At 40.9% G+C, this 15516-nt stretch overlaps 1 protein-coding gene across 1 annotated transcript in view; it reads left to right on the forward strand.

The window, feature by feature from the left end:
• The window catches only part of WIPF3 (WAS/WASL interacting protein family member 3), an 87356-nt gene that overhangs the window by 16990 nt on the left and 54850 nt on the right, over positions 1 to 15516 (forward strand). Inside the window, 1 exon segment of the mRNA XM_024755090.1 lies at positions 6852 to 6968. Within this exon segment, the coding sequence (XP_024610858.1) occupies positions 6909 to 6968 (60 nt within the window). The 5' untranslated portion in view covers positions 6852 to 6908.

The raw sequence follows: 15516 nt of genomic DNA on the forward strand, positions 1-15516 counted from the left end.
TTTTTATCCTGTGCTTTTTATTTCCCCCTACCTTATCCCCTGCTTCCTTGCTTACTCAGATCGACATGCCCCACCTACCCCAAAAAGCTAAATATTCCAGGAATTTTGTACCATTGAGGAGAGTGAGAGCAGCAACTTCCATTTGGCCAATAAGAGGATGGTCTTCACTTAAGGAGGTGGTTGGTGGGGGGGGGGGGCATGAGAGCTTATAGGTGGGAAGTCCCAGGCGAGGACTGTGCCCAGAGAATTTGCTCTGAAACAATGAGGAGGTGACAAGAGAAAGTGACCACTCGTACATCATTTTTACCATAACCTGGAAAGAAGGTTTTTTAAAAATTCCTTTATTGTTTTACTTATAGCTTTGGCAACTTTACCACATGTTTTTCGAGAACATTTTGATGTGTGCCTTATATGCTCATGGGCTCTTGGGTTGTGACTTCCTGGCTGCAGGGCACCTTTGATAAATAAATGACTGATTGGTAGAGTGGCAGGACCCTGCTGAAACCACAGTGTGAGAAATGGACCGCCTCACGGGGTTCATTTGCCCGCATTAGTGCAGAGGTGAGAAATCTCTCTTCTCTTTTCCTGACTTCATAGGCAAAGAAACAAGGGACTCAGTAGGACAGTGTCATACAGAGTGAAGTAAGTCAGAAAGAGAAAGACAAATAACGTATGCTAACACATATATATGGAATCTAAGAAAAAAAAAACAAAAATGTCATGAAGAACCTAGTGGTAAGACGGGAATAAAGACACAGACCTACTAGAGAATGGACTTGAGGATATGGGGAGGGGGAAGGGTAAGCTGTGACAAAGTGAGAGAGTGGCATGGACACATATACACTACCAAACATAAAATAGATAGCTAGTGGGAAGCAGCTGCATAGCACAGGGAGATCAGCTCGGTGCTTTGTGACCACCTAGAGGGGTGGGTTAGGGAGGGTAGGAGGGAGGGAGATGCAAGAGGGCAGAGATATGGGAACATATGTATATGTATAACTGATTCACTTTGTTATAAAGCAGAAACTAACACACCATTGTAAAGCAATTATACTCCAATAAAGATATAAAAACAAAACAAAACAACAACAAAAACAAGACCATAAAGAGTTATGAGTGCCCAGAGAAGCTTATTTTCAGATTCCTATTCAAATGTATTTTTAGAACCAGCAAAAGATGCTTTTGTCAAATAGCTTATATTTTTAAAATAGGCACATTTTCTGTTTGTGAACAGCTGTGATCTGACAAACTATACTTAGGGGAGAAAAGTGATGATGACAAGAGCAACTAGTGTGTAAAATTGTTGACCATGAGTTATTTCTCTCTGAAATAACTCACAAAGCTCAGCATATTTAACTGTTTGGTTTTTTTGGGTTTTTTTTGCGGTACGCGGGCCTCTCACTGCTGTGGCCTCTCCCGTTGCAGAGCACAGGCTCCAGACGCACAGGCTCAGCGGCCATGGCTCACGGGCCCAGCCGCTCCGTGGCACGTGGGATCTTCCCGGACCGGGGCACGAACCCGTGTCCCCTGCATCGGCAGGCGGACTCTCAACCACTGCGCCACCAGGGAAGCCCCACCTTTTCTTATAGTTACTTGTGGCAGTGGAGAGGATGATGGTATGATGATGATAAATATAGCTTCAATTAAGTGTCTGCTTTGTGTCGGGACCTGTATTACGTTCTTCATCTACAGTCTTTGTTTTAATTCTGATAACAGACTAAGAGTTAAGCATGGTAGCGGTTTTACAAATAAAAAAAATGAGACTCACTTAGGTTAAGTAACTAGACTAAGGCCACACAGCTGGGGAAAAGCAGCGGCAGAAGTAGAACCCAAGTCTGACTGTGAGACCAGCACTGTCCCCCACATTCGGGGTCTCACGTGGAAACAGTGTTAGTTCTGTTCCTCTTGCCACCCTCCCCTCTAATGGTGTTTGAAAACCTGCATCTCGATGCTGGTTTTCAGAGTTATCTCATGAGTTGGGAGAAAATATAAAAGCCTTTGAGAATCTGGCTTTTTTTATCCTAAGCATTTTTTAATACAGTGCAGCGCAAAATGACATTTTTAAATGTACGGGAGAGCACAAAGCATCAAAGAGCTCATGGGTACAGCCTGTGACTTCCTGGAGCCCTGCATTCTTAACTGTCAGATTTTAACAAATACTTCTCTAGATAATTGCTTAATTACTGTATCTGTCAAGAAAAAGCCTTCACAGCCATCAAGTACTAAGTATAAAAATATGCTTTCATCCTGGAGTTTGAAAAATCATCCCTGAGATTTCAGCAAGACAGAAGCCAGTGGCACATGGTCACTCTCAGATTTGTAAGGATAAAACTAGATGGAGAGCAAAGGATGCTGAGGTTAGGGGGAGCACATGGAAGAATTATATTGATACTGTAGGAGGTCCTTTTCACTCGAGGGTCTCTAAAATACTTTGCAAAATGGAAGTAGATAAGTAATATGATCTGAATTATACCAAGTTAGTAAAACAAAGAAATGAGGTTTTGGATCAGAAAGGCCATGGCTTTTATGCAGCTCTGGTACTCCTGCTGAAACTTAGCAGAAACTACATAACCTCTCTGAGACAAAATTTGGTTTATCTCTACTATGGAAATGTCAGCATCTACCATCGAGTTGTTGAGAGGATTAAATAAAACAGTATATTATAAGTACTTAGGGGGTTCAAAAAGTTACACCGTCAATCCCCGTTATTCATGGATTCCACAGTTTGCTAATCACCTACCCTCTAAACTTTATTTGTAACCCCAAAGTCAGTCGTCGGAGGTGACTTCATGGTTATTCACAGACATGCGCAGGGGGGGAAAGCTCGAGTCGCGTCATGCACACGTTCCCAGCTGAGGCTGAACGAGCAGCACTCTGCCTTCTCCTTCCAGCTCTCACACTGTAAACAAGTGTCCGTTTCATATTCTATTTAGTGCCATGTTTTTCAAATTACTGTGCTTATTGTTGGTGATTTCGCTTCTGTGCCCCCCCGCCCCAGGTATAGTGCTGTAGTGCTGCCCAGTGTTCTTGAACACAGGAAGGCTGTGATTTGCCTTATGGAGAAAATATGTATGTTAGATAAGCTTTGTTCAGGCATGAGTTATAATATGAATGAATCAACAATCTATTAAACATAGTATCTTTAATCAGAAACACTAATATATAAAACAAAGTTATCTATTAATCAGCTGACAAAAATCTTGTGACCAGAGGCTCACATGGGCCTAACCCTTTGTCTCTCCTAGGAGCAATGGTTCAGGTATTTGCTAAGTTGGTGTTCATGGCAACTGTAAAGAACTTAGCTACCATGAATAATGAAAATCAGCTCTAAACTTATGGTTACCAGGGGGTAAGGGGGGGAGGGATAAATTGGAAGATTGGGATTGACATATACACACTACTATATATAAAATAGGTAACTAATAAGGACCTACCTAATAGCACAGGGAACTTTACTCAATACTCTGTAATGGCCTATATGGGAAAAGAATCTAAAAAAGAGTGGATATATGTATTTGTATAACTGATTCATTTGCTGTACATCTGAAACTAACACAACATTGTAAATCAACTATACTCCAATAAAATTTTTTTAAAATTTGAAAAAAGAAAAGGAGAATCAGTTCTATTCAATTTAGTTCCATATTAGGTTGGTTAAATATTAGTGGCTCTAACAAATTAACTCCAAACTCTCCATGGCTTAACACAGAAGTTTATTTTTCATGAACGTAAAGTCTAATCAGGTGTTTGGCAGATGGCCTTAAAATGGAGAGTCAGGGACCCAGACTCATTACATCCATGGCTCTGCCCACAGTAGAACCTTTGCTTCCAGCCAGTGGATGGAGGAAGACAGAAAAGTAGTGGATGGAAAGTCTTTATGGGCCAGCCTAGAGACAGAGCACATCACTTCTGCCTTCATTCTGTTGGCCAGAGCTTAGTCACATGGTCACACCTAACTGTAAAGGAGGCTGGAAAATATAATCTGTGTGCTGATGGGTTACATGAATAGTTGTGCCACAATTCTCCTTAAAATTATTTCCTACAGTCATTTTTCTTTGGATAAATGGAAAAACCCTTAGGTAAGAGACATTTAAGTTTTGTAAGTTACTCTTCTGAACCCATTACCATTCTGCACCAAGGGAAGCAAGTCTGTCTGCTCTCATGTGTCTTAGTTAAAAGATAAAATCCTTATATAATGAGACCATATTTTCTCTTGTTCTGTTAATACTTCAGCCAACACTTTATTCCCTCCTGTAAATTTTTGACTGAAATTATTTTGCCACTGAATTAAGGATCATGTAAAGAATATACCCAACACCTGCTATGAAAGAAAGTGTTAAAATACAAACAACTGATCATTTATATTTGTTTCAAGTACTTTGTGGTCTCACATCCAACTTGCTTTAGCATTCAGCCAGTAAAATGCCAACTTTGTCTGACCCTATGTTACTATGTGTATTAGATTATGTAATAAAATAATATGGATGCTACCTGGAAGAAGTGTTTACTGTCCTCTGGGATCTCTGCCCAATTCTACTATAGTTTTATGCTGTGGACTCTGATGAGTATTTTTTTTTTCAGTCTTTCTGTCCTAGTTTTACTATCAAGGAAAGAGGCAGTGACATAGTAATTATCAAGCCCCTTCTTTCAGGAAAATACTTTATAGGACAATTGTGGTCTTCTGTAATGATGAGCTCATGCACCTCTTTGGAACTCTTAAGAAAACTATCACGGACTCTTTCTCCCCAGAATTGAACTTATACATATATTTTATACCATTCAAAATGTCTGTACCATTTTAGGGGATTCTAAAACAGGCCAGTACTGTATGATCCAGCAATTCCATTCCTAGGTATATGTCCAAACGAATTGAAAGCAAGGTCTTGAAGAGATATTTGTACACCAGTGTTCATAGTAGCATTAGTCAAGATACCCAAAAGGTAGAAACAACCCAAGTGTCCATCGACAGATGAATGGGTAAACAAAATGTGGCATATACATATAATTGAGTAATGAGGAATGAAATTCTGGTACATGCTACAACATGAATAAACTTTGAAGACATTAGGTTAAGAGTAATAAGTCAGATATTAAAGGACAAATATTGTATGATTCCACTTATTTAAAGTACCTAGAATAAGCAAATTCACAGTAACAGAAAGTAGAGCAGAGGTTACCAGGGTTTGGAGGGAGTAGGAATGGGGAATTATTGTTTAATGGGTACAGAGTTTCTGTTTGGAATGATAAAAAAAAGTTCTGGGAATGGATAGTGGTGATGACTGTACTTGATACCACTGAATTGCATACTTTAAAATTGTTAAAATGATAAATTTTATGTTATGTATACTTTACCATAATTTAAAAAAAACAATCACGTTGAAAAGAGCCTGGACGTGGGAGCCTGATAAGCCTGGCTGGGCTCCAATCCCAGGTCTACCAGTTACCAGCTGTGTATGACTTTGGGTAAACTACTTAGTGTCTCAGAATGTCATTTTCCCTACTTATAAAGTTGGGAATAAACTACCGACCTTAGAGGATTGTTGTGGAAATTAATGTGATTAGCCTGCCACATATAGCCACTATTTAAAAAGGTAAAGAAAACTAGTATATATTAAGCAAACAAAATCCAGTGGACTGTGTTAAGAATAAAATACCACGTTACATAATTGCTTTTTGCCTCTAGGAAATAAGAATATTAACACAGAATAATACAGGAGTGCAGCAACTGAGTCTATGGAGCTGCCCCAGGAGCCAGAGCTGTCATATCCCCTCCTCTTCCACCTCCTGTGGCAAACAGTAAAGGCCTTTCGTACAGTTAAAGAAAAAATTGAATAATACAAAGGAGGTAGGATTTTAGCATTGAAGAAACAGAGGTACAGGACTTGCTCGAGCTTTCCAGTGACTAGAAGGACAGAAAGAACACAAAATTACCCTTGCCTAAGTCTGAGGTTTATTTCTGTTTCTGCTTAAATTGTTTTTAGATTCTCTAGGTTTTCCTCATTTTTGTAAACTGTTGGGGATTTTCTGCAGTATAGGTTTTAAGTCTTTGCAGTGTGTCTTGATATAGATTTGAAAACACAAATCCATATTCAAACCTATGCATGCAAACACACACTCTACAGAGCAATGCCATATTTATCTGGAGATCAGACATCCTACAATATTAACTCTTTGGGACATAACCATTTTTGCAGAAGCATGCCCCAAAGCCCTCCGTGTAGCAAATACCAGATATAAAGTCTTTGCTGAGAAGTGTCATGACCCCACGCAGATGACTGTATAGAAACAACAACAGACAAACAGCAGACAAAGTTAAGAGTGACAGCAGAGAAGGAAGCAGGAAGATAGCTAATGCCCGTATAAGCCTGGCTGGAGGCTGGCAACATGAGTAACCGCTGAGCCTGCCACATTCAGAAAAGGTTAAATTTCATTCCATTTGCTCTGCTTAGGAAAATGGGGGTATGTGCAGAATATTTTTAAATTGCATCCAAAATGATAAAAGTTTAATGCTTAAAGAGGTAGAATCTGTTATTTGCAGTACTCATTATGGAGTGAAGTGTTGCTATTTATTAATACGCTCTGTTTATACTGAGACATAAATAGCTCAATTTTATCCGTTTTGTCACCTAATTCTTTCTAAAATCTAGCTATTTCTTTCAGTCTCCAGCACTTGACACAATGCCTGCCTCACAGTGGGCACTCAGTATTTATTGAAAGAAGAAAGAATGAATGAATGAGCGGGGAAGTGAAGGAATGAAACTACCCATAACATTTGTATGCCCGCATGACGTGTATTACCTGTGCGTGAATAAAGACATCCAAGTTTAAACTCACCCTTTTCTCCCTTCCAGAGCAGAGACCATTCTCCTGGGACCATTCCTAAGAAAGAAACACCCACGCTGTGACATATGCCACTGCCACCGCCACTGCCACCTCTGCCTCCGCCTCCCCCCCCATCAGCGCCCCCGGTAAGACCTGGGTTTTTCTTTTTCAGTCTGGTTTACTTGAATACACTTGAGCAGGTTTTAAATGTTCAGAATCAGCCACCACCCAGCTCCGCTATGGCAGGTGGCATCTTTGGTAGCTGGCTCTACGGCTCCAGGGTCTAATGCCAAACCAGCCTGGCCAGGTATTTCCCTTCCGGTTCTGTGGCAGCTCCTACCCTCTACCTCAGCGTCGTCTACGTGATTTCTCTTCTAATTCCTGCTGCTCGATACAGGCTTCCCAGAGTCTCCCTAATCGACTCTTCCATCTCACGGGAAACCTCAGAGGGGAGGCCACGCTGAAGTGCATAGCCAAGGAGGCGTGTGCTCAGGGTCAAGTTCCAGTGTGTGATCTGGATGGTGCTAACAGTAACTTGGGCTTCAGTTGCCAGGTTCTGGGACCAAGTAAGAGGAGTGTCATATGAAATACACAACAAAATATAAATCTCTAAATGAAATCTCCCTATCTGCACAAGACTGGATTCAGCCTATTTCGCTTTGCGTTGTCTCTCTTGGTTTAATAGTTTGGTTTGGGCTTAGGAGAGGCCCAGATCCACTGCCGAATTTGACACAAAGAAGGCATGGAGATGAACAGTTTATAAGTGAAAGAAGCATACATGAAACTATAATGTGGGTCTCACACAGACTTGCTGGGCCTGAAGAAGCACAACTTAGAGTAACTCCCAATACCACAGTATGCCCATAAACTTAGCCAGAATAAATAAACTTATCAAAACCCATATTGTTGGGGACTTGGGGAAATAAACTCTTTTAAACATTGCTGGTGACATACCTGGGACTCAACAAATGTTGAATGAGTCTTTCCGGAGTGTTCTCTGACAAAAAACAATAAGCCTGAATATATGACTTTTTCCCTTGGTAATCAAGTAGTTTTATTTTTGAGACTGACTTAACCCTAAATGAACCAAAAAAGAATTTATACAGTATGTGCACAGCAACGCTATTTATTCTAGAGAAAAATTAGATCTTAAATGGTTTATGAGAACTAATGAACTGTACTGTCATGCTGTTAATTAAAAATTGCATTATGTTAAAGTGTTAATTAAAAATTACATTTATAACTGTGCTGATAATGGAAAGTAGATATGGAACGATGAATTAAAAACAATGCACGTTTTGTGCACCATGAAATCAGCTATATATGTAATAAATAGGAAAGACCAGAAAAGAATTTTGAATGCTGATAATAAAATTTTAACTTTCATTAGGGAGTCTTTTTCTTTTAATATGCTGAAGTTCATAATAAACAAAAATAATTCTGCATTTGGATAATTCTTGCATTCCCTCCCCCATTCCTAAATTTTTTTTTTTTTTGCTACCTATCTCATGGAGGAACTCATCAATTTAGGAGGAAAATAGCCATGTAAATTTTAATTTATTCTTTTTTATAAATTTATTCATTTATTTATTTTTGGCTGCATTGGGTCTTCATTGCTGCGTGCGGGCTTTCTCTGGTTGTGGCGAGCGAGGGCTACTCTTCGTTGTGGTGCGCGGGCTCCTCTTTGCGGTGGCTTCTCTTTGTTGCGGAGCATGGGCTCTAGGCATGTGGGCTTCAGTAGTTGTGGCACATGGGCTCAGTAGTTGTGGCTCGTGGGGTTTAGTTGCTCCACAACACGTGGGATCTTCCTGGACCAGGGCTTGAACCCATGTCCCCTGCCTTGGCAGGCGGATTCTTAACAACTGCACCACCAGGGAAGTCCTTTAGTGTTTTTTTAAGACGCATTTTTCTACAATCTGGGAAAAATATTTACAGTGCATATTATAGGCAAAGAATGAACAAACTGAGCATATAAAGAGATCTTAGGGATCAATATGGAAAGGATGAGTAGAAAATGGGCCCAAGATATGACCAGGCAGAAGAAATACAAATGTTTCAACCTCACTATAATTGAATAAACACAAATTAAAATAATGAGAAATCATTTTCATCTATCAGTTTGGTGGTGGTACTTTTTAAATGTTGCCTGGAGTGTTAGGAACCAGGCACTTATAACATTTTTTTTAGTGGTTGATTTATTTATTTACTGCTACAGGCACATCCATTGCCCCCTTCCCATTTACCCACCCCCACCGTATACAAGGTTGGATGATTTGATTTAAGAAGTCTGTGGCGTGGTGGATGGGCTTTAGGTTCTTTTGGTTCTAACACTTATTTTCCAGGTGACCTATATAGTCATTTATTATACCAGGCACTTATACCTCTTAATAGGAGTAAATACTGGTATAATCCCCTAAAACACAATTTGTTAATATGGATTAAGTCCCTTTAAAAAGTGGTTGTACTCAATGACCTAGTTTCACTTCAAGTAATTTCCTTTCAGTAACTCATCATAGTGTACAGAAATATTTAGCTATAGATTATTAGTGAGAGCATTATTGTGATAGCAACCAAAAAAAGAAAGAAAGAAAGGAAACAATCTAAATATTTAAAACCAGAAGATTCAATAAAAAATGATTATGTAATCCACAAAACAGTATTCTAGGTAGCACTGAAAATCATATCCAAATTATTTTGTAACTCCCAGTATAATAATTGATTCAGGCAAGGATCATTCATGAAACCTAAAACAACTTAGAGCAATGTTTTGGAGAACAGGATGTTCACAGGATCCCAAGTGTCACCCACAGATTACTTCTAATTACAAAGGGGAAAATGTACCTTTACCAGGGACCAAAGTGTCACCTGTTATAGAATGACCTTTACACAGCCTTTTGCTGTGATGCAACAAGAAATACATAGCATCACCCTGCAGTGACCTGCCAAAAATTAGTGTTCTTTGAGCAAGCAACTAGGCACATCCAGAATGTGGGACCTTCTACGACAGAGGTTGGCAAACTAGAGCAGAGCCCACGGTCCAGTTTTGGTACAGCCCTCGAGCTAAGAATGGTTTTTACATTTTCAAGTGATTGAAAACAATCAAAAGAAAAATAATATTTTGTGCATATGAAAAATATATGAAATTCAAATTTTAGTCCATAAACAAAGTTTTATTGGACGACAGCAATGCTTATTCATTTGCATATTGTCTCTGGCTGCTTTTATGTTACAGTGACAGAGCACCAATTAAACACCTTGTCTCCCCCCCAAAGAAGAATTCTTTTCGTCTCACTAGTTGACCTGTGTTTTAAAAATTATATTCAATTATTATTATTTTGTTTTGAATTTCATCAATAAAAATTTTGTGGAAACTTGTTTTCTTTTTTGCTATATCGTACTTACAGAACATCCATGATTTTGCCTCTTGGCCCACAAGGCCTAAAATACTTACTATCTGGCCCTTTACGGAAGAAGTTTTGCCAACGTGTCCTACAAGATAGCTGGCTTCATTCAGCCTTCCTTTTGTCACCAGCAGCCAGTGATCTCGGTACACTTGCATCAGATCATGTCCCCTTCCCCGTCACTTTTCAAGGGCTTCCCATCCCTCTCTTAACTGTGGGCTGCTCCACTTGCATGACCCGGCCCCTGCCTACCTCTCAGACCTCATATGGTGCCCCTCTCCCCATGTCTTCTACTTCAGGACTTTAGCATGTCTGTTCCTTCTGCTTGGAAAGCTCTTTCTGCTCAGCTCAGCCCAGATGTCCCTTCCCTGAAGCATCATTTCCTCACACCCCACACTGGCATTCATAACATACTTTTAAACCCCTCCTTCATAGCAGTTATCAGTTTTTCAGTTAGTTTTTATTTGACTGGGGTCCCCATTTTCTGTTTTGTGGTCTTCTGTCCCTAGTGCCTGGCTCACAATAGCTACTCATTGAATGAATGGATGGATGCATGCATGACTGAATGAATATCTGTGTAAACAGCATTAGGAAATGGAGTTAAACTCTTCATAAGCGGTGTTCAGAACTTTAAACATCTACGCTTATGGACCAGCATGGCAGATTTTATTATGTGTAATCTTTGCAAGGAGGGGGCATTTTGTGTGATATGTCTGATCACGCTTCACCTTAGCTCTGGAAGATCTGGGGATTAGACCAAGGCTAAAAGTTTTTTGATTTTTCCCTCCTAACATCTCACCTTTCCCCTTCCTGCCCCTCCCATTCCTTGTCTCCTTCTCTCCCTGATGTGTATCCTTCGGAACCGAGAAAAGGGCTGATGGGCCTTGCTGAAGTTCTGAAGCAGGCTCTAAGTGAAAGCCAGACAGCCCTCGTCATCTGGTTTCCCTTCTTTTCTTGCCCCTATTTCCCTGTCTTTTGAGCACTACTCCTTTGTCTCATCCCTTTGAAATCCAGAAACCATCTAAAAATTGCCCACATGGTACATTGGTCCACTTATAATGAAATTATTGTTGCTTTGGTTACGCGATGTAACTTTTTTTAAAAATCTAAAGAAAATACAATGGATTTGATTTTTGAAATGCAGCAAAATTTTTACTGAGCTTTTGTTTTCAAATCTTCTTTGGCCCCTTGGTAGTGTCCAAGACGTGAGAAGGAACTCCTCGAGGGCCTGTGATTTCTCTTCTTTTTTGCCCCAATTGTGTAACATTGTCTACAAAAGAGGAAGGGACTATATGGGTCTCTGACCAGGTGATAAACACTTTGGAGTTGGGTTGCCTAGGCAAAGCCTAAAAGAAGATTTGTAAAGTTTTATAGCATTATTTTTTAATGTTGCTGTTCAAGCTTAAATATCCCAAGGAGGCAACAGTACTCCTAGGGGAGGCCTGTGTCTTATTATTTAAAAGCAAAAGGAAAACTGGCTTGATAATCATTTATTTTCCATGATAAGCAAAACTCTAAGTAGAGAGACACCATGGATCCAGGTACTCCTCTGCCTGCCTGTTCCAGGGGTAACATTTAATAACGTGCTGGAGGGAAATTACAATGAGAAGCATATTGTGGCCCCTCACTGTTCTGTTCCCTCGTTACTCTTTGCCAGAGTCTTTGTTTGCATTCAGGAAACTCAGTGAGATGATTTTTCTCCTTGCGGTGTAACGATTGCATGATTCATGGGTGAGGTAGACTTCCCAGTGTCAGGAAATACCAGCTGAGGCTTACATGGGGAGGTTTTCCCACCATCTCTAGGATGCAGGAGCTCATGTGGTATAAAAAACATGTCAATCTGTGAAAGAAATGTGGAAAATGAAGTGGTATCTGAAGCCCCGTAAGAGCCTCTTTTGGAGTTTTGCGTTTGCTGTGGTTAAAAAAAAAAAAAAAGGCAGGGGTAGGGGGCCGTAGGTGGAAGGGGGCTCAGCAGAATTCCCTATTACCCTATATTCTGGAAACGGTAATTTGCATGTTGACTGGTGCATTTAGAAGAATGAGAGGCTTAAAAAATCTTAAATACTGTCACTCACTTAGATTCTCCTGACATTCTGGTGCTTTGATTAGTGTCACTAATGAGGGATTGGGGACGTTTACCCAGGGTTGACAGTGGCCACTGGGACAAGGAAAAGTCTTTTGCATTAGGCCAAGCTATTAGGAGAGTATTAAGTTGACATTTGTTCCTTGCTTAAAACAGTTTGCAAAAGTGCACGTTTGTCTTCAAGTAATTTTAAGAACGAGATCCTCCCTTTCTCCTCTGCCGGTTTGTACCTGCAAGCAGTAACAGGGCTTCAGTGAAAAAACGAGGCAGTCTGCAGCAGATTTACTTGGTTTGCAAGAGAGGTGTGTCAGGACCTGCCACTCATACTTCCAAAGGGCCATTCAGCACGATATTTAAATGTGTTTCTTTTTCACAGCTGTCAGGTAGGAGGGATGGCAGGAAAAAAAGGGGAAGCTTGCAGTGGTGTGCTGGGGGCAGCAATTGTGCACTCAGAACGCCTGGAACTTGGCAAGAAAAGCCTGCGAGCGCTTGTTAAAGGCCTTTATCAAATATCATAGGAGCCCAGGAGCCTAAGCCGTTCACACAGCGTCTGAGCCGAGGGATATGGCAGGAAGCTGCCATGGGCCAGGAGGCCAAAGGGCAGCCCTTGAAAGCCTCAGCCATCTCGGTAGCCGCAGTTACTATCTGGAGCTTAATTTTCCTCTGGAATCTGCTGGCTCTTTGCCTTTGAAATCTTTTACAATTACAGTGTAACTAACAATTCCTAGAAAAACTGCCAGTGAACCACTTCCCCTACCCAGGGTTGTCTTTTCATACATGCACGGTTATACTGAGGAGGGCCACGTTGATTTGGAGCCTGGGCTCTTTGGGGCTATGTACCCCTTCCCCCAGACTGCTCTTTCCTTTCTTGCCATAAAAGAGAAAAAATTACCAACATCGGGTTGTTGCTGGCAATCAGATATCCAGCCCTGACCCGCTCGAGAAAGCTGCAAGCGAGGGATGAGGGGTGCTGGGATCTTGCACGAGCATATCCTCGCAGTGGGGTATTGGCAGCTAGAAAAAGTCACGTTTCCTAAGATGCTTAATGAAAAGACAGGTAACATGAAGTGGAAAAAGCAGGCTACGTATGGATAATGTGGCCCCAACTCTGTAAAACAAAATTCTGTGTACTGCTCATTTGTGTGCTCTCAGATCAAGACAGTAAGGAAATAGTACACATACGATGATAACTTTGCTGGTTATCTGGGGGCCGTATGTGTGATTTCTGTTTTCTTGTTTGTATGATTCCACATTTTCTCAAATATCTACATGGAGCATTTATTACTTTTATAAATAGAAGAAAAGGTTTTAAGAAAGAAAAAGGAATGAATAACCATTTAATCATTAATCATTGTAGATCATCATATAATAATGATCTACAATAATAATAACAGGCATCTACTGAACAGCTATTGTATACCAGGTACTGCGCCAGGCGCTTAACGAGGATTATCTAAATTCATATTTACAGCAATCCAGTGAGGTGGGATGATAGTGCCCTTTTACAGATGAGGAAACGGAGGCACAGAGAGGTTACTAAGGTGCCCAGTGTCATACAGCCAGTAAGTGGTGGAGGCTGGATTCCTCCCCAGGCTCTCTGAGAGCCTTACTGCTCTGTGTTCTACTGCTTCCAAATATATATACAGCTGGAATGAGCAGCGCTGATGACCACAGCATCAAACACTTATGTCGTGCTTACTGTATGCTTTGTGTTGTCCTAAGGTGCTTAGCGCATAATTGAATTAATCCTCACAGTAACCCTTTGAGGCAGGTACTGTTGTTATTCTCGTGGATGAGTTAACTGCGGCACGGAGGGGAAGTGACTTACACTGGATCACACAGCTAGTAACTGGCAGAGCCACGGTTTGCATGCTGGCAGAATGGCTCCAGAGTCCCTGTTCCGAACCACTAAACCAGCTGCCCTTTGCTGTAGACCTTCTCAGGGATTACCCCTACCCCTTGAATCTAAGAGCCAGGAGATCAATGGTTTCCCTTTCTCACACCTAGGACAGAGCTCCCAGATTTCTTCCTGTATCCCCAAGCCTCCTCCTAAGATTGCTCCTTTCTTTTTTTTTTTCTTTCCTTTTCTTTATGGTTCCACCATTTCCCCTCACTTGCTTATTGGTTTTTTCTCCTTTTTTAATAGAAAAAAAAAACATCTTGCAAGACACCCTCTGAATAAAACCCATGGTTTAAAAGCAGAGAGTCAGCATTAAAGAAGCAGGTACAATGCCAAAAAACCCTCAGTTTTGTCTTGTCTTTAGTTTACAGCTGGGCTCTTTATGGACTCAAGAAAACAGGCTCTCTGCTAACGGTGCAGGGCACACAGTGGAGACAATAAGTGCCTCTGAGCTCAATGACTGCAGACTGTGTCCTTAAGTTTGACCAAACCATCATGCTAATTTACTGAGCTTTTGCTGCACGGAATTACCCAGTCTCTGCCTCTGAAGAGTTTAGAACCTGAATCCAGGGAAGACTGGGCTCAGTCAAGAAAGTGCTGAAAGTATAGTGGATTATTCCCAGACCAGAACACTGTCCCTTGCATTGCTTCTTCATTATGTATTTCCTGCATACGGGACCCTTGAAGTCTTACCTTTAAAGAGCCCTCCTGTCCTCTGAATTAGTCACCTTTCATCTTCCTAAGCTTACTTCTCTGAGCATCGGGCACTAGGTCTTGCTAATGCTTTGGGTTCTCTCCTAAACAGAGGAGTCGAGGGATGAGAGGATCTTGGGGTCAGTGAACAATTAGTGAGTTACTCCGAGACAGGGATTCTGTGCCAAGGTCAGTACTAGGCACGTAGTAGGCACCCAGTACCTAGCATGATTTCCTGAACTAGTGAGTTTAGTGAAGATGTTGTAATTCACAAAGCAAACCCACTGTGAACTAACCAACCACTACTTTACATCTTCCACCTAAGCCCTGAAAGCCAGACACATTCTATGTTGTGTCCTGTCAGAACATCATTAACACGTTCACATTTTGCTGAGAATATTAGATCAGAAGTAACACATTCAGGGATAGCACAAGTTAACACCTGGGCTTTATTTCTAAAGCCATAAAATGTCCTTTGGTACAATCCTCCCCTTTCCAATTCGTTATTGTTTCTAAGAGAATAGACTAATAGACTTTGTACCTTGGCTTTACATAAAGACATTTTTTAAAAAACCCAGGGAAAGCAACAGAGTGTGCCCGCCTTGTACATGATAACA

Source organism: Neophocaena asiaeorientalis, unplaced genomic scaffold (genome assembly GCF_003031525.2).
Source record: "Neophocaena asiaeorientalis asiaeorientalis breed wild unplaced genomic scaffold, Neophocaena_asiaeorientalis_V1.1 scaffold36, whole genome shotgun sequence".
In the NCBI taxonomy this organism is placed as follows: Eukaryota; Metazoa; Chordata; class Mammalia; order Artiodactyla; family Phocoenidae; genus Neophocaena; species Neophocaena asiaeorientalis.